At 23.9% G+C, this 19,011-nt stretch overlaps 1 protein-coding gene across 1 annotated transcript; it reads left to right on the top strand.

Moving 5' to 3' along the window:
• The first annotated feature begins 8,533 nt into the window (after positions 1-8,533).
• Positions 8,534-16,136, top strand: LOC134828546 (serine proteinase stubble-like). Its single transcript, XM_063841523.1, has 7 exons — positions 8,534-8,723; positions 9,930-10,121; positions 14,569-14,746; positions 15,365-15,512; positions 15,570-15,843; positions 15,901-15,981; positions 16,039-16,136. Exons 1-7 carry the CDS (start codon positions 8,534-8,536, stop codon positions 16,134-16,136), a joined length of 1,161 nt encoding a protein of 386 aa, XP_063697593.1.
• Positions 16,137-19,011: the final 2,875 nt, after the last annotated feature.

The following is a 19,011-nucleotide window of genomic DNA, read 5'->3' as shown; positions in this document are numbered from 1 at the left end:
AATTAATAAAAAAAAATAAATAAAACAATTTGGTTAAATTAACTATTTATTTTTGTTTTTAATTATTATTATTTCTTTTATAAAATAATTTTAAAATTTTTTCAATAAAAGATATCTTTAAAAAATAAGAAATAAATACATTTTTAACTTTACTTTAAATTTTTAAAATTGAAAATTTATTTTTAATTGATTTTCAAAAAATTTTTAAATAAAAGAAATAATTAATATTTATTAAATTTTATTTAAAAGTTATTTTTTATTTAAATATTTAATTAATTTTTAAAAATCTATTTTTGATATAAATTAATATTTTTAATTATTTTTTTTTTAATTTTATTAAATAAAATATTTTTTTTATATTTTTTATTTATTTAAATAATTTATTTTAATTTTTTGAACAATTTTTTGATCGACGAAAATAATTAAATATTTTTTATTGTGTTTTCAATCGAAATTTAATACTAATATTAATTGAAATATATTTGTAAACATAGGTCAGTAAAATAATAATTATATTATGAACCAATTACCGCTGAAAGATTTAATTTTTTTATCAATTTTCCATTTATTCACCACACCCCGCATTTAACTTTCTAAACCAAACGATCAAAAAAATCATTTAAACCATTTTTATTACAAAATAAAGTGATATTTGTTACAAAACACTCTCGATTCATCGGGTTTTTTCGCATTCCCATACAAATTTTCGCGAATTATACGCGTTGTTGACTCACATGACAGACCGCGAAAAAAGAAGGTTAATTTCTTTCACCGCAAGTAACTTTTCGTATGTAAGTGGCTTAAATTTGTGGCAATAAAGTCCAACGAAAAAAGCAACAAATTTAAGTATGATACAAAAATAATAATGTAATAAAAGATACAATCGACGACAACGGATGCCGAGAGAGAGAGGTAGCGAGCGAGAGAGTCTCTTGTGTAATGCGGCATGGCAATGAAAAGCTATTGTCATATTTTTTCCGTGCCGTATTATTATTAATTCAATGTTTGCAAAAAAATAAAATAAAATTATTTAAAAGCTTAAGACAAAAGAAATGGAAAAGAAAGGTGTTATGCAACAAATTCATTGTTTGTATGATAATTTTTGCGTATTTTTGGTGACCGAATATTTTTTTGTAGTGGACTTCAGTAAACAAACAATTGTCCGTGAATTAACTCGCGAAAAAAATAACTTGAAAAAAATTTTTTTAATAAAAAAAAATAAACTTAAATAAAAATTAAATTAATTTAATTTAAACAATTAAAAAAAAATTAATCGGAATAATTATTTTTTAAAATTAAATTTAAATTTTCAATGTCAATGTGAAAAAATAACTTAAAATAAATTTTATTTAAAAAAATAAAAAAAAATTTAAAAAAAATTTTAAATTTAAGTAAAATAAATTTTTAAATTAAAAAAATAGAAAATAAATAATTTAAAAAAATTGGACTTTCATAAAAAAAATAATCAAAATACATATTAAACAAAAAGTAAGTAAATTTTAACTTAAAAATTTAAAAAAAATTAATAAAAATATTTATTTTTTTAATAAAAATAATTATTTTTTTATAAAAAAAAACTTTAGAATTAAAAAAAATAATTTTATAAAAAATATTATTAATTTTTTTTATAAAAATTAAATTAAAGAATAAAAAATATTTAAAAAAAATAAATAATTGATGATAAGTTATCTATCGGCGAAAAATTTTCCATGAAGATCTAAACCGGTGGCGACAACTTTTTTTCGCACAACATTTATAAATATTTAAATGATATTGAAATTTATATTGATCAACTATCTTTTAATGAAACACACATACACACTTGTTACTTACTTACGAGTCCAATTGTATGAGCATTTCTTTTTCGTTTGTCTGTCTGTCACTTCGTACATGTAAGTTACAAAAACTACAAAAAAAAAAATAATTTTAATAAAGCAACAAGGAAACTCATATCAATTTTAATATTTTTGTTCAGTTTCGTGTTGTGCATCTACGAGTTAACAGCTGGAACCCCAAGTTTAGCTAAAATATTTTTTATTAAATTTTTTCTTCTTACCTCAAAAAAAAAAAAAAAAAAAATACCAGCGAATTTCTGTGATGATAGTTTGTAATAAATTATAATAATGTGAGTTATTACAGAATAAGAAAAAAAATTAGAAAGAAACGTAATAAAAAAAAATTAAATAAAAAAATCGGTGTGAAAAAAAAAGATTAATGACAAACAACAAGAAAAAGAGACAAGAGTTAGTAATTTTTTTATTTCTTTGATTGTTATTTTTATTATTGTTGTGTTATTATTTAAGCAGTTTAACAACATGTGAAAACATACGAAATAAAAACACATATGTGAACGCATGTGAAAGTGAAATTAAATTATTCGTCATTTGAATCATGTGTGTGTGACTCCGTTTGTTGTTGTTGTTGCAATGCGATATATGTGTTTTACATAAAAATGTATGTGCAATAGTAAAAGTAATGTTGCAATGCAGTTTACGTTTATTTTATTTTTTGGGGATTTTACACACTTTGCGTGACTCAAGACGATCATGATTAATTTTTATTTTATGGGCCTTGAAAAATTATTTTTTAAAGATAATTTTTTGATTTTTGGATAAAGTGAGAAAAAAATATTAAACATAATATTAATAAAATTGAAATTTATATTAATTTATTTAAAAATAAATCATAATTGATTCCAAATTTTTAATTTATTTTATATAAATATTAAATATATTGTTGAATAAAATATTAAAAATAAAATTATTCTATAATGTATATTTATTTTAATATGTAATAAATTTAATTTAAAATTTAAGATCAAGTTATTAAATTAATAAAATTAATTAATATTTTTTTTTGCAATTTTTTTCTGATATTACATTTTTATTTTATATCTAATTATTAATAATTATAATTAATCTTTATTATAAATAATATTAATTTGTTAAAATTAAAAAAATTAAAAATAAATAAAAATTTAAAATATAGAATTTATTAACATTATTATAATTTTTTTAAAGAATCCGAAGAATAAAGAACACGAAAAATTAAATTAAAAATAAATTGTACAAATAAATTTATTTAAATTTTTTTTTTTACTTATTATGTATTGTTTAATTAAATTCAATACAATATATTATTATTTTTTTTAAATCATTTGTATCATATACAATTATTTATTTTAAATATTAACAATATTAACTTATAATTAAAACTTATTATATCAAAAGGACAATAAATTTTAATAAAAAAAAAATTAAATATTTAACTAATATTATTCATACAATAAAATTATGTTAATTTTATTAATGTTAAGAAAAATTTCCTTACATAAAAATTTATTTTTTAATAGTTTTATTACCCATTTTATAATAATATTGCATGTTTTTTTTCACAAAAAATATAAAAAAAATGTAACAATAATATTTTTCTTTTTTATTACAGATAATGAAGATGTTCACCAAATAACGACGAACAATTAAAACAACATTAAAACCATTAATTATAAACATCTTGTGAACAACAATGTATTATCAATTACAAAGTGCATTAAACAATTAAGAAAAAAAAAACAAATTGATACCAAAGAAACATTATCTTTCAAAAAAGCAACATTGTATAAAATATTCGTGATTTTTCATGTAAACAAACATTTAATAAAATTAAAATGAAGTTTGATAAGATGTTTCACGCAAAGAAAGTGACAATTGCTGTTTTAATCATCTTTTTATCGGTTACTGCTACCAAAAGTGATATTAATCGTATAAACAGTCGACGACGAATGATAAGTACGAATAATGAATACAACAAAGTAATGGATATTTATAATTTAAAAACAGAAATTGATCAACAAATGTCAAAAGGAGCAGCGAAATTTTTCGATCTCAATGATTTTGATGGTAAGTTTATTGTTAATTTATTTATTTTTTTAATTAATTTAAATATTTTTTTAATTTTTTATTAATAATAAATTATTTATTTAATTTTAATTTAATAAATATTTAATTTAATTAATTAATTTATTTATTTTAGTTAGTTTAATAAATTTAAATTATTTAAAATAAAATTCAATAAAAAATAAAAAAAAAATAAAAAATTCTTTTAAAAGTAAAAGTTATAAAAAAACATTTGCTCTGATTTTTAACAAAAAAATAAACTTTCGCACAAAATTCACACTTGATAATTTTTTGTGCACCTATCATTATTGTTATTTTTTAAAAAAATAAATAAAAAATAAACGAGACGAAATTCGCGAGAAATTTCTTCCGTTTCTCACTTATTTTTCTTACTTTTTTGCTAAAAGTCATCATATACATTTCTATATGTTGTGTCATCAGCACGTACCTACACGCACAATTTTCATGGTCTACTGATGTCTCGTAATAATAATAATAATTTTTTAATGCTAAAAAAATTAATCTTTTCCCTCATATCAAGAAAATGCAAGTTTTTGGTTTTGGTTCAGCGATTCCAAAATATTAATCATAATCATTTCTGCCGCAGACAACATTTTTTTATGTGTGTTTCTTTTATTTTAATGTGACTTTTTTTCATGCTAATTTCTTTCTTTCTTTCTTTCGTAATAATGTAATAAATAATAATAATGCTGAAAAAAGAAACACACAATCGTCATACACTTCATTCATAATTATTGTGTAATCAATCAATATCTATTTTTACCATCTTTCGTTTTATTTTTTCTTCTTTCTTTCTTTCTTTGACCATCGCATCGTCGTCGTCGTTGCTCGCGGTTGTCATGCGATACAAACGCTTGATTTTATATTCAATGTCAATAGTAGCTGTCAGACGAATAATTTTTACTTTCACTGAATTTATAATGTGTGTGCGTATGTCAAGTGTTGCTTTTTGTAATAAGAAAGGCGTTGTTGCTTGATTTATTAATTTTTTTTTAAATATTTTTATTTTAATTAATTTATTTTTTTTCAATAAATTAAAATTAATTAATTACTTTATTTTTTTAAATTTTAATAAGTTTTAAATTTATTCTGAAATTAAAAAATTCAAATAAATTTTAATATTTTTTAATTAATTTAAATAATAATAAATTGAACAATTAATTTAAAAAAAAATATTTTATAATTTTTAAGTTTTTATCGATATATTTTATTAATTTGAAATTAAAACTATTATTTTATTAAATAATTTTATTTCAATTTAAATTATTTTTTTTTAAATGAATAAAAATAAATTTATTTATTCATTTTGTTAATTTTTTATTTTAAAATTGAAATTGAATTTTATAATTAATTTTTAAGTTTTATTTGATTAAATGTTATTTAATAAATTAAGTTAATTAATTTTTAATAATTTATTTTATTATTTTTTAATGAATTTAAAATTAAATTTTTTTTTACCAAATTTATTTTTATTATTTTATTTAAATAATATTTTTTTTTAATTTTTAAGTTTTTATTGATTTATTTAATTTATTTATTTATTTGGTAATTTTAATTAATTTTAAATTAAAATTGATTTCTTAAGGAATTAAAAATTCAAATTAATTTCTATTTAAATTTTAATCTAACTTCATTATTTTTTATAATCATTTGTTTTAAAATTAATTCGTCATATCATTTTTTTAAATATATTGCTTTCATTAATTTTTATTCAATTATTTTTTTTTTATTTAATTAATTATCAATTATAATATTTTTTAAATTAATTTAAATTATTTTTTTAGAACTCTTAAATCATAATTTTAATTTTCAATATTTAAATAAATTACAAAAACAAAAAATTTATATAACTTTATGATTTTTTGTAATACCTTATAAATATTTATTTTCAACAAAATTAAATCAATTCCGATAAATTCAACGAAGAAAGGTGTTCGAATACTTCGCATCGCAAAGAAAAATGCAAGAAAACGAAAGAAAGAGAGAGAAAGAAAAAAAATATTTGAACTTGATACATGAAATAACAAACCAGTTGATTTACTTTTTTTCTTCTTTCTTCATATATGTGCATCGGAATTACTTGGCCGGTTAAAAATTAAGAGTTTTAAATGAAAATTCCCACGTCCGTTCCGATTTAGTTCAATGTCTTTTTTCCTCATCTTCATATGTGTGTGATTCTTCAAAGACATGCAATAAGTAATTGTCCGCAATTTGTCTCTCTCTCAGGGTCATGAACTTCCTTCTTGTGTACATACATGAGATATTTTGAAATACGAGACTATTGTTGCTTCAAATGATTAATTGAAAAAATAAAAAAAAAAATGGAAATGATTTCAATTTCCGATGTTTTGTTCGATATATATTTTTTTTGTTGTTCGAAAGTAGATCAATAGTTTAGTAAAGTGACATGTTAGATGGATTTTTTAACCTATAAAGAAAGGGAAAATTAAAAGTTAGAGATTTTTCATTTCAGTATTGAGACGTTTTTGAGATATTTCATTATGAAGCCCGTTTTTTCAGTTTTCATAAAGAGTTATCGGTCCAAACAAATTTTCATTGGATTACACACTAAATGAGCTAACTTTTGTGATATAGCCTTTTTTAATTCCATTTAGTGTACTGGATATACAAAGGGGAACAAATCACTCTTTTTTCCTCGTAACATATTGGAAATGTTAGTCCCCTGAACAAAAAAATTTTTGAATTATGTAATAATTTTTAGATTTTTAATAATTTTAATTTAAAAATCACTTTTTTGTAAACGTTAAACAAAGAAGGAAATTTTTTTATGTCTCAGCGAAGTCATTTTTTTTTTAGTATCTGAAATGATGTTTTATAACTTTTCAAAAAAATTTTTAATTGATGGCATTTGGAAGCACATTATTAATAAATTAATTAATTTTCAAAAATTAAATTAAATTTTAATACTTTAGAAAAATACAAATTTTTGAAATAATTCGTTATCAACGAGCATGCAATAATTTGAGAAAATCCTGAAAAATTACAAAAAGTTGATCCAAAGCTACCAATTGGGTGACAAACTTCGTAAAACTGATAGAAAAGTGAAAAAATAATGCATCAATTTTAATTATTATATTAATTGTGAAATTCGAAATGAAATAATATTTTCGCTCATATTATGAAACGGTATAAAAAAATATCACATTTTTAATTATCTCTGAGCAATGCTTGAAAAACCTTGGTAACATACGTTACCACTTTGCTCACTCCCTGCATAATGAAAAAATAATTTTTTTGCATAAATTAAAATTAATTAATAATCAAATCGGCTCCAAAAAAAAAAAATTGAAAAAAAAGTTTCGAATAATTTAAAATTTTTACAAAAAAAAATTCTTCAACAATTAAATGCTTAATTTATTGCCATTAGAAATATTTTATTTATAAAAATATTTGCAAAATATTTTTCAATATTTTAATTTCTATTTATTTATAATTTTTTCTCAAAAATATTTTAATAATTTTTTTTTTATTCTGAAAAATTTTTTGTCATAAAAATTTAAATTAATTAATTTTCAAAAATTAAATAAAATTTTAATTAAAACAAATTTAAATAATTTTTAACATATTTTGCATAAAAAAATCAAAATGCAATTCGAAATGAAATAATATTGATATCATGAATATAAAATATTTTTTAATTATTAAATAAAATATTTTAATTCATATCAATTAATTAAAAAAAAATAATTTTTAAAATTAAATTAAAATTTTTTAATAATAAAAAAAAATGTTTAATTTCGTCGCTTGTCAAAGTCTTTCGTTTCCTCTGCACGTTTTGCATTTAAATTCTAGACAATTCAAGATCTACCGCTATTTTTCCTTTGAAAACAATTTAAATATTCAAAACAATTGAAAAAAAAACCACTTGTCTCGGCGCATTTTTAAAGTGCACCACAAAACAAACCAAACTCCAACACGCAACGAAACTGAAACTGAAAATGAGTTACCAAGAAGATCCAGCCAACCAACGAACGAAGACGACGCACGTTTTGTGTGTTATACACGATTTTCACTCTTCTTTTTTTTCTCTTCTTTTCTTTATTGTTGCACATTTTTACTCGCATTCGCAGTCGAGTTACAACGTTTGTCGTGATCGCATCGAAAAAATCCGTCGTCTCCGTAAAAATTTTTTTAATTTTTTTTTGACGAAGTCGGGATTTTGAAAGTGTGAAGCAGAAGCATGTAATTTACCAACAACAAAAGAAACGAAATTTTTTTGGTGGTTTAACAACAACAACGACCTTTTGAAGGTCTAAAAAAGTTTTTTTTTTTGAAGTGTCATGGAAAGAAAAATTTAAAGTTCCTTTTTAATTAAAGAAAATAAAACCACCATCGATGATAAAAATTTTTCGTGCAAAAAAATAAAAAAATAACAAGTGAAAGTGATGCAGCATCTCACATTATTTGCATTTTGTACGCAACTATTTTAATAAAATTTAATGAATCAATAAAAATAGATCGAGTCCATTAGTTTTTACAAGTTAAACCAGTAAAAAGATATTTTGTGCAACAAAAAAAAAAATAAAATAAAATAAATGATGAGAAAAAATAGAACAATCATGTTCAATAATATTTTAATGCAAAAATTGGTGAAAATGAAAAAAAGTCATGGAATGATTTTTTTGTTAATTGTTGTGCTAAATTATTCCTGTAAATTATGTGCCAATGCGGGTCCCACTCCACAGCAAGAAAAGGAGTTGTTATTATTGGATGCGCTGGATAAGCGACAAAGCGTCTTTAATGGATATGGCACGAGTAATTCGCTCATGGATATGTTGGGAAGAAGTGAGTTTTTTTTTGGATTTTTTGATGAAAAAGAAATTTTATGAAATTTAAAAAAAATTAAACTGTATCGAAAAATTAAATTCAATTGATCGACGATATGCAGTGATGCTCATCGTTTCGATCGATTTTTTGTGATTTGAAAATTTGAAAAAAAAAATTTGCGTGTCATTTGGTTTAAAAAAAAAATTAATAAAATTATCATGAGGGTTTAGACAATATTTAGAATTTTTTGTAATTAATTGTTGTGAACTAATAAAAAAAAATATATTAAAATATTATGAAAATTCTCAAAATAATTTAAATTTTTTTTTGTTTGATAATTTATTTTATTTTTGAGTGAATTTTTATTTAAAAAAGCATTAATTTTTACTTAAAAATTAATTATTTTTTATTTAAATAAAAAAAAAATTAAATTTAAATTTTTTTTTATAAAAATTATTTTAGGTTGATATAAAATTAAATATTAATTTATTTTATTTTATTTAATTAAATCAATTTATTAATTTTTTTATTTATTACCTAATTTTAATTTATTTTTAATTAAAATATTTTTTAAAAAATTATAAAAATATTTTAAATTCTTAAGATTTAAAAAAAAAAATTAAATTAAATTTTTAATAAATATTTTATTTTTTTTTTTAATTTTTAATAAAATAGTTCAGACTTTTTATATTTTTTTACATACCTACGTTTTTTTTTTTGCAAAAGTTTCTTTAAATATTTTTTAAAGATTCATTTTAAATTAAAAAAAAAACAAAATGAAGACTATTCGCATTTTTACTTCATTTTTTTTATAACCAACCGCCTCCTCTAAAATTTTTTGTCAAAGCCATTATTTCTCAATTTAGCATAAATTTCGCCAAATTTACCGTCAATTTGTACAATTCACCGACATTTTTGCACCTTGTGAATCAAGAAATAATATTATTAGCATGAAAACATTTTATTTCTGTTAACTTCTTACTTTAAAAATTATAAACATTTACGAGAAAGGTGTCAAAAAATAACACAAAGTCATTATTGAAAGTGAAAGTACGTGTACTTGTCTGTCTAGCACACTCAACATCGGGTTCAATATTTCATAAATGACCACCAATTACGAGCATTTTATCATTATTGACACTCTAATAACATGTTATTTGCTTATCTTTGCTTTACTTTACATTTAACGAAAAATTTTTTCTCTCTTTTTTTTTTCTCCCGCAGTGATTCCTCAAACGTGTCGCTACAAAGGTCGTAAATTTGAATGTGGACTATCGATATCGTGCGTACTGAGTGGCGGAAAACCGGTAGACATGTGTTCGGGCGGCATGATATGGTCATGTTGCGTCGACAGAGAAACGCCCGCACAGCAACACGACCCGGAGGAAAATAGTGTGTCAGCGGTACAAAATGCAAGTAAGTATCGCGAAGAAGATATTTTTTTTATTATTCAAGATCACGTGAAGAGAAAAAATAAACAAATAAGATTTACTTTCATTTTATCTGTACAACGGCCTCATCTAAAAACCACAGAATTGTAACAAAAAAAATCGTGTGTGTGAGGAAAAATGTTTAAAAACAATAGACATGTGTCTACTTAGCTAAAAAAATACACACTAAAGGAACTACACTTACAGCGGTTTGATTAGCAAACGACAACAAACGCATTAGAAAGTTCAGACAAGTGTTTCTTGATTGCGTTGTTTTTTTTTTTAAATACTAAAAACAAAGAAATGTCAAAAAATAGAAAGAAAGCCGCTTTTAATTTAAATTGTGTCAAACGGATATTATGCGTGCATTACCGTGGTTGCATAAGGAAAAAAACTATCAAGGAAACTTTTTTGATTTATTTCGGTTACAAAATTAATTTCTGATGCAATAAAAAGACTTTGATTAAAATCTTACAAAAATTCGCCGCCCAGCAACAATGTGTTCATAATAGCGAAGATTTATGCTAAAAAAAAAGTAAACACATAATACGCATGAGAAATTTTTCAAAAGATGTTTCAAATCTTCACTAAATACATAACGAGTGTGCGTCCACGCGATCTTTGTCTGTCGTTAATTGTGCATTCAATTAGATAAAGTTCGGTCAGGTAATGGGAAAATGTTCGGTCAGTCAGTTTTTGGGTTCGTTTGAATGTTTTTTCGTGGTTTGGTTTCGACACAGGAAACTATGAAATTTTCGGTCATTTCAAAGTTGACCTCAGATTTGTTAATAAATAACTTGAATGTAGCTTTAGATCAGTATTCTTTCAGTAATTGAATGGATGTTTTGAAAAGAAAAGTAGATTGTCAGTTTTCCAAAAGGAGTTTTTTAAAAAAATTTATACCCTCGTGGAATACAATCTGACGTAAATCTACTCAAATTTAAGAAATTTTAACACTTTACCGTCCTTTTCAATCTAATATATTGTCATTCGTATTTTATCAGGTCGGTCATTTGAAAGATGGAGCAATCTTAACTTAGTTCTTCAAAGTGCATTGTGTGGAAAAGCATGAAATCGCTAAAGGAAGGTCTTAACACGGAAAGTCATTCTCAAAGTGAAGAATGTTAACCGGTGCTTGGCTCTTATCAACGACTATCCTTTATACTCTCTGCGAGTTGGTGGGTTGACATGAAAGTCGGCGCCTGGCTCTTATCAACAGCTATCTTTACTTTCTAATCTTCGAGAAAATGTATGAATGAATAATTGAACGAACTGAATCATATCACAAGTTTTTTGGAGAATTTGGAATCACGAGGGAGTAATGTCACAGAGAGTTTTTAAGCCAGAGATTAAACAAAATTGAAACTTCACTTAAGAGACTTCATAAGCCACTGTGGGTGACTCACTCTTTTTGTAATTGTTTACTGGAAGACTAGAACTGATAAGAAAGTTTTAACTCTTTTTCATAATTAGTACTTTTCGATGGTTCCATCTTTTACAAATGATGTTGACTAATTAGCGTTTTTTCTTCGTTTGGTCATTTAATGCGATGAAAAATTGGATTTCATATACATTTTCAAGTTCTCTAAAAATTCTCTTGAGTCTGTCAATACTTTGTTCTGGAGTTCTGGGCTCTTCTCGTCAGATAGTTTGGCAACCTGAAATCGCTTCTTCTTCAAAAGTCGTAAGGTTTGTGATTCGCTCATCGTTGTCAATCTTTCTGTCAAGTATTCCAGGAGCAGATCATTCTTGGCTTTGTCGATAAGTTTCATAGCGTTAAAGTAAACTCTTTGCTTCACGTCAAGTAAATCCGCGTAGTTCAGAATACTCTTCACATTCGCATATCTGTCTTTAAGTAGAATCTCTCGCAGTGCCTTGTTGCAGATCTTTTGTATCGCTTTCATATCATCATCTTTCATCAGCATCATGATCGTACATTAATAGATACCAATTTCTGTTATATTCTCAGTTTCCTTTACCAAATAGCTTCTATTGGTTCTCCGTTTAGTACGCCTTCTTCTTCGAATGAGTGGAGTCTCCGTTTTATTATTCTCTTAGGGTCCAACGAAATGCCTGTACCTAAATTTGAAAACATTTTGAAAGATTCAACATCCAAATTTTAAATTATTAGAAAAAACTTACCCATTCTAACTTTGGAACGCCTTTTAAAAGATGGTCACATTCGACATCTAATTCAAATATTCCACTCTAAATAAAAAAAAAATATCGTCTACAAAACCATCGCATCGCAAACTTCAAAGCTACATGCTTTGTGGTTTAACACACATTTCTATGTCACTTGTAACTTGTGCTTTACTTTAAATTACCTCAAATGCTCATTGAATTCACAAAACAACATTAAATAAAACTCTTTTGTTGCATTATGAAATAAAAAGCTAACCAAGAGAAAATTATGTAATTGAATATAAAATTTTTAATGAATGAGTTCACCCTCATCGTTGTCGTCATCAATTCTTTTTTTGTTTGTTTAATTTAATTTTATAAAAAAAAAAATTTTTTTTGGCATGTAGCGATTGCAATCTATGCACAAATAATTTTCTGAATCACAGCACATTTTGATTTTTTTTTTCATTGTCTTTAGTTTAATCCCTTCCAAAGGCGGTAGGAAATGGTTTTATTCGCATTGTGATTTGCGTTTCTTTATATAAATTTTTGGGCATACTTTTGACAGTGAAGCAGTTAAATTTGATTAATTTTGAAGACATAATTATAGCATAGTGAAAAATTGGTTTGAAGGTCATTAACATTGCGTCTTATGTGTGAATTTGATGAAATAAGTTACGTAAAATTTTGATATTTTTTTTGACAATAAAAAAGCCCTTTTGTGTTGATCGGAAGTATTTTTTGTGTTTTTTTGCTTGTGTTGAAATTTCTAAACAATAGTCTTGTAAATGATGCGACGTGATTCATGAATTTTCGTTTTCTTTCTGGATTTTAAAGAAAAGTAAAAGAAACAAGAAGTAAAAAAAAAATTAAAATCAGATCACTTCATTCACGAAAATTGTCTGCTCGTCTTTAGTTAATCGTCTACAAATGATTTCGACGGAAAAAAAGCAAAAGTAATGCGATGCTCTAATTCACTGAGAAAACGTGAGCATTTAGATATGTTGACACCTTGTATTATAGCGATTTTTATACGATTCTTCAATTGTCATGATTTTTTTTTTTTTTTTGAGAAAGTTTGTCGTCAACATTTATTTTGTTACTTTGTTAGCAAAAAAAAATTGTCGCAAAAATAATTTGGAATTTATATGAAAAATATTTTTTTTTTTAAATTTTTTAAAAGTCACAATAAATAAAATAAATTTGGTAAAAAAATAAAAATTGAATAATTTAAAAAAAAAATAATTTAAAAAATCATAAACTATCCATTAAATCTAAAATTTTAAAAATTAAATATTTTTGAAAAAAATTTGAAAAAAAAAATTGATCAGCCATGGGGATTTGTTGAAAATTGTTTAGAAGTTAAAAATATATTAATATTTCAAAAAATATGATTAAAATATTTTGAATTATTCAGAAAATTAGAAAAATAGAAAAGTTTGAAAATAATCATAAATTTCCAAAAATTATTAAAAAATTTTGAAAATTAAAAAATTATAACTTGACTAATGAGTAATTAAAATTTGAATTATAATAAATCTTGAAAATATCAAAACTTTTAAAAAATAATAAATTATAGAAGTAAATAGAAAAAAATTCTTAAAAATAATAAAATTTCTTAAAACACGTAAAAAATATGAAAAATATAAAATTTAAATTTTTGATATATAATTTTAACTTTTCTCGTTTAAAAACTTTCATAAAACTGAAACTCTTCTAAAAACAAAAAAAAATAAATATTTCTAGCTGATTTAATACACTTGGTTGGTTACATAAGTCCAACGAAACGTCCTCCGTACAACACGAACGTTTACAAGCCTTATCGCCCGACGCAGCGACCCGATTATGGCTACGAAACGAACCACATTGGCTCTCACAGTCCCGGAGTTTACAGTCCCGTAAACGAATTCGACCAAAATCGACCTTCGTTGTACGATGAAGGCGGTTACGGAGCAACTTCCAGTGCGGTGTTTAACAATCAAAATCATCGTCCTCTGTATGCGGAGAGACCGGATCCCGTTTACTATGACAATCCAAATTACATTCGACCCGGCTATGGATCAAGTCACAGTGGAAGTGGATACTCACCCGCTGACAAATGGGATGCCGAAGATCAAAGGAGTAATGAGGAATTTTTCATTTTGGACACCTTGAGCACTTTTTTCAATTTTTTGCAACGTAGTCACATTTTTTAGTCTATCCAGCACTTGAAAAGCACTTCTTTTGAAATTTGCACGCGACACTGAGCTTCTAAAAAAAGTTTTTTCTAAATTTTTTGTTTATTATTTTTTTTTTTTCTTTTTTTATAGCTTGCGGTGAACTTTTTACGCGTTCAAATCGGATCGTTGGAGGTCATTCTACGGTATTTGGGAGTCATCCATGGCAAGTTGCGCTGATCAAAACTGGATTTTTAATGAAAAAATTGAGTTGTGGCGGAGCTTTGATCTCAAATAGATGGTGCATTACCGCAGCGCATTGTGTAGCCACGTGAGTTTTTGTGTTTTTTAGGCTTTTCTAAATTTATTTTAAACTTTTTTGTTTAATTTTTCTTATAATTTGGTTTTAAAAAAAATTATTTTGAAATATTAAATTAATTAATTTATTCAATTTTAATTAATTAAAAAAATAGGATTAATTTTCAATAAATTTGCATTAAATTAAAATTAATACAAAAAATATTAAAAAATAATAATTCTAAAAAAAATTAATACAAAGTTAAATTATTTTGTGAAAAATATTTAATAAAACCAAATCCAGGTTAAAAATTTATCTCACTATAAAAATTGTTCATAATTAAATAAAAAAAAAAATTGTTAAAAAAAATAATTTAATCCAACAGTCAAAATTTTTATGAAATTTTTAATTTTATTTAAGTTTAAATATTTTTCTTAATTTAAATTATTTTTTTTATATTCAATTATTTTATTTTAATTTATTTATTTAAATTTTAATATTTTAATTAAATACATATAAAAAAATAATTTAATTTAATAATTTTTTTAAATATATTTAATAAATTGGCAATTTATATGAAAATATCTTAAAATATTTATTAAATTTTAAATTTTTTAAAATATTTATTAACAATAATTACCTTTTTTCCAGCACTCCAAACGCCAATCTCAAAGTTCGTTTGGGAGAATGGGATGTCAGAGGACAGGAAGAAGTATTAGGACATGAGGAGTACACCATCGAACGCAAAGAAGTCCATCCAAATTACTCTCCAAGTGACTTTAAAAACGACATTGCTTTGGTAACTTCTCATTTTTTTACATTTTAATCAAAAATTAACACAAAAATTTTATTTCAGATCAAACTCGATCGAAAAGTCATCTACAAACAACACATTCTGCCGGTTTGCCTTCCTTCACCTACCACAAAACTCGTTGGCAAGAAAGCAACTGTCGCTGGCTGGGGCAGAACTCGTCATGGTCAAAGCACGGTGCCGTCAACGCTGCAAGAAGTCGATGTCGAAGTCATTCCGAACGACAGATGTCAAAGATGGTTCCGTTCTTCGGGGCGACGAGAAACGATTCACGATGTCTTTTTATGTGCCGGCTTCAAAGAAGGGGGACGAGATAGTTGTAAGTTGTAAAAAAATCTTAAAAAATTTTTGAATTAAATTTTAAATTTAATTTCAGGTCAAGGTGACTCCGGAGGTCCATTAACACTCACACTCGACGGAAGAAAAACCCTTATTGGGCTTGTGTCATGGGGAATCGGTAAGTTTTTCACATCAAACTATGGAAAAATAATTTTTAAAATTAAAAAATTAACAGGTTGTGGTCGCGAGCAATTACCAGGCGTCTACACGAATATCCAGAAATTTGTGCCTTGGATTGAAAAAGTGCTCGGAAAGGATCTGAACGACAAATAAACGAAAAAAGAAAAAAAAATCAACGGAAGACACAAAAGCCAAAAACAAATTCTTACATAACTTATTAAAAAATGCTTTAATGCCTTTTGCTATTTATATGATTTGAAAAAAAAATTAAATTAAAAATTTATTATTTTAAAAATGTTAGTTTTATAACGTTGTTGTTAGAGTTAATTTTTATTTTTTTTTTAATTATTATTTTTTGATGTAGTTAATTTTAATTATTTTTATGTTTCATACGAATTAGAGTTACTATATTAATAAAGTGATAAGAGAAATGTAAATACATTCAAAAAATTTTTTTTATTGATTTTAATTTTTTTTTTTTTTTTTTTGATTTTGAGTACCTAGATACTTTTTTTTCTTACTATAGTAAATAATTTTATAAAAATATTTGTTTTTTTTAAATTTAATTGTTGAATTTATTTCTACAATATTTATTTTTTTCTATTAGGCCGCTCCAAATTTTTTTTTGAACTTTTTGTCCCATGCCCCATTTTAAAAGTCGAAAATCCAATGGGGCAAAATAAAAAAAAAAGTTTAAAATTTCATCACCGTTGACCGTTTTTTGGTCTTTTATCATATTTTTTCAAGCAATTTCCCAAAATTAAAAAAAAAAAATTAAATTTTTATGAATTATTGTATAATCGTATTTTAACATGAATATGCTTCTTTAAAATTTTTTTCAAAAAAAAAAAAATATTTTTCAAAATTTTTTGACAGTTTTTTTTACGAAAATTTTTTGTTTAAATTTTTATCTTGAAATTCTCTGAGATATATTTTAAATTATCAAATCTCAATGTAGATACCATAAAATCAACTAAAATATTGATTAATGACAAAAAACTGTTAAAATTTTGTCATTTTGTATGGAAAAGTATTTCAATTTTTTTTTTTATTTTGCACCCTTCCCATTTTAAAAAAAAGTTTTTGGGTCAAAAAGTTCGAAATAAATTTGGAGCGGCCTTATTTTATTATAGAATTTATTTATTTTTTTTTTTTTGCACGTTTTATTTTACATATGTGTTCATAACAATTAATTTTCATATTATTTTTTCAAAATATATTTTTTTAAATTTAAATATTCTGTATTAATTAAGCTTAAAATTATCAAATACCACATCAACTAAATTAAAAGTTCTAAATTTATATAACAATGTATCTCAAAACTTTATTTTTTATTTATCTATTTTATTTTTAAAAAAATCTTTTGGCACAAAACCTTCGACAAAAATGGTTCTTTGTTTTTTTTGGTAAAAAATATTTATTTATATCAACGGTAACGGATAATATTCCACATCCTATTCAATTTCATCCGTTATCCCTAAAATATTTTGGTTTGCTATTAACAACGGCTGTAGTTCATCCAACAAAAACCAGGAAATGCGATCAAATTTCATTACCAATTTTGGACGATTTTCAGCTTGTGGTGTCAAAATTTCTATTAATTTTTGTATAAATTCATAATGAACGTCAGGATAAGAAATGTGCAAATATTTAAGATTCTTCAAATTTTTTATAAAATCCCAAAAATTCGATTTTTCATAGAGATCACTATCATATAAAAGAACAAACTTTTCCAGTTTTGTTAAATTTTGTAATTTTATGAAATCTGCCTCTGTTACTCTTTTCAAAGATAAACTCTTCAAATTTGTCAATTTTTTAAGTGAATCAATTTCAAGAACTTTTCTGGATAAAATTTCAAGTTCTTCAATTGTATTTTTTTCGCTTAATTTTTCCACTAATAAATTCAATTCATTTATTGAATTATTATCATGAACTGATTTAGCATCTATTGCAATTTCTTTCAAGTTTGGTAATTCAGCCAAAAAACTTAAAGTTGGTATTCGGTACTCAAATTCGAGATTCAAAACTTTTAAATTTGTTCCATGATTGACGATATCTTTGATAATTTCATCATTTATGTACAAATTATATTCAAGTACCTCCAAATTTGGATTTTTCATTAAAACTTGAGCGAATTCTGTGCCAATTTTTAAACATTGCACAATTTGAAGATATTTCAAGGTTGAAATGTGACGAAAAAACTTTCCTGTAATTTTGACATTTTGAAGTATTGTTAAAAATTCCAAATTTAATGCACCATCGAAACATTCGCCCAAGTCATCATCAAACTCGCAATACATCAAATCCAAGCCTTTTAACTTTTTAATGACCAGAATTAAATTTGTGACATTTTCCGGAACACCAAATTCAAATCCTATAAGTGTCAAGTTCTCAACATTCGGACAAAATTGGATCATTGTGTCGAAAAATAGTTCATTATGATGAATTATTGCGATTTTTAGGTAAGGTCCCAAGAATTTCATGATGCTGCATACTTCGTCCTGATCTTGGAAGGCTGTATCTAAAGTCTCGTATTTGTGACGACAACGCTCGACAAGGATCCGAAGACGTTTACAAACTTTATGAAGAGTCAAAAGTTCTGATAGTTCAAAATAATCCAGGATTTTGAGTAAACAATCGTCGTTCAAGTCTATTAAAGTGAGCGGTGAATCTAAAAAAAAAAATAAAATGAATTTAATTATTAAAAATTAAAGAAAAAATGATGAAGATTACTCATGATTTTGGTGAAAACGGCCTGGAATTATTTCAGGAATTTTTTTATCGTACAAAAATATGAAAAAAATTAAAAAAAAAAATTCAAGAAATTCAATTTATGCTTAACTGCTTTTTTCTATCGTTAAAAACCACTTTTTAGATTTAATTTTAGTTGAAAAAGGATTTTTTAACTATTTTTATTAAGTTATTTTTAAATTTTACAGGCGTGTCATGCAACAAGTTAAATTTGTAAACAATCCAAAAAAAGTCACTTTGACAATTTTGACACTCATAATTTTAAACAGAAAATACG

The sequence above is a fragment of the Culicoides brevitarsis genome, chromosome 2 (assembly GCF_036172545.1).
Source record: "Culicoides brevitarsis isolate CSIRO-B50_1 chromosome 2, AGI_CSIRO_Cbre_v1, whole genome shotgun sequence".
Taxonomy (NCBI): domain Eukaryota; kingdom Metazoa; phylum Arthropoda; class Insecta; order Diptera; family Ceratopogonidae; genus Culicoides; species Culicoides brevitarsis.
The sequence above is the reverse complement of the archived record's forward strand: the minus strand, read 5'-3'. Positions and strand labels throughout refer to the sequence as shown.

Bases quoted from the DNA above. Each gene is read 5' to 3' on its own strand.
- LOC134828546 (XM_063841523.1), top strand. From the start codon at position 8,534: ATGAAAAAAAGTCATGGAATGATTTTTTTGTTAATTGTTGTGCTAAAT. The intron at 15,844-15,900 runs GTAAGTTGTAAA...ATTTAATTTCAG, and splicing joins AGAAGGGGGACGAGATAGTT to GTCAAGGTGACTCCGGAGGT. The intron at 15,982-16,038 runs GTAAGTTTTTCA...AAAAATTAACAG, and splicing joins GCTTGTGTCATGGGGAATCG to GTTGTGGTCGCGAGCAATTA.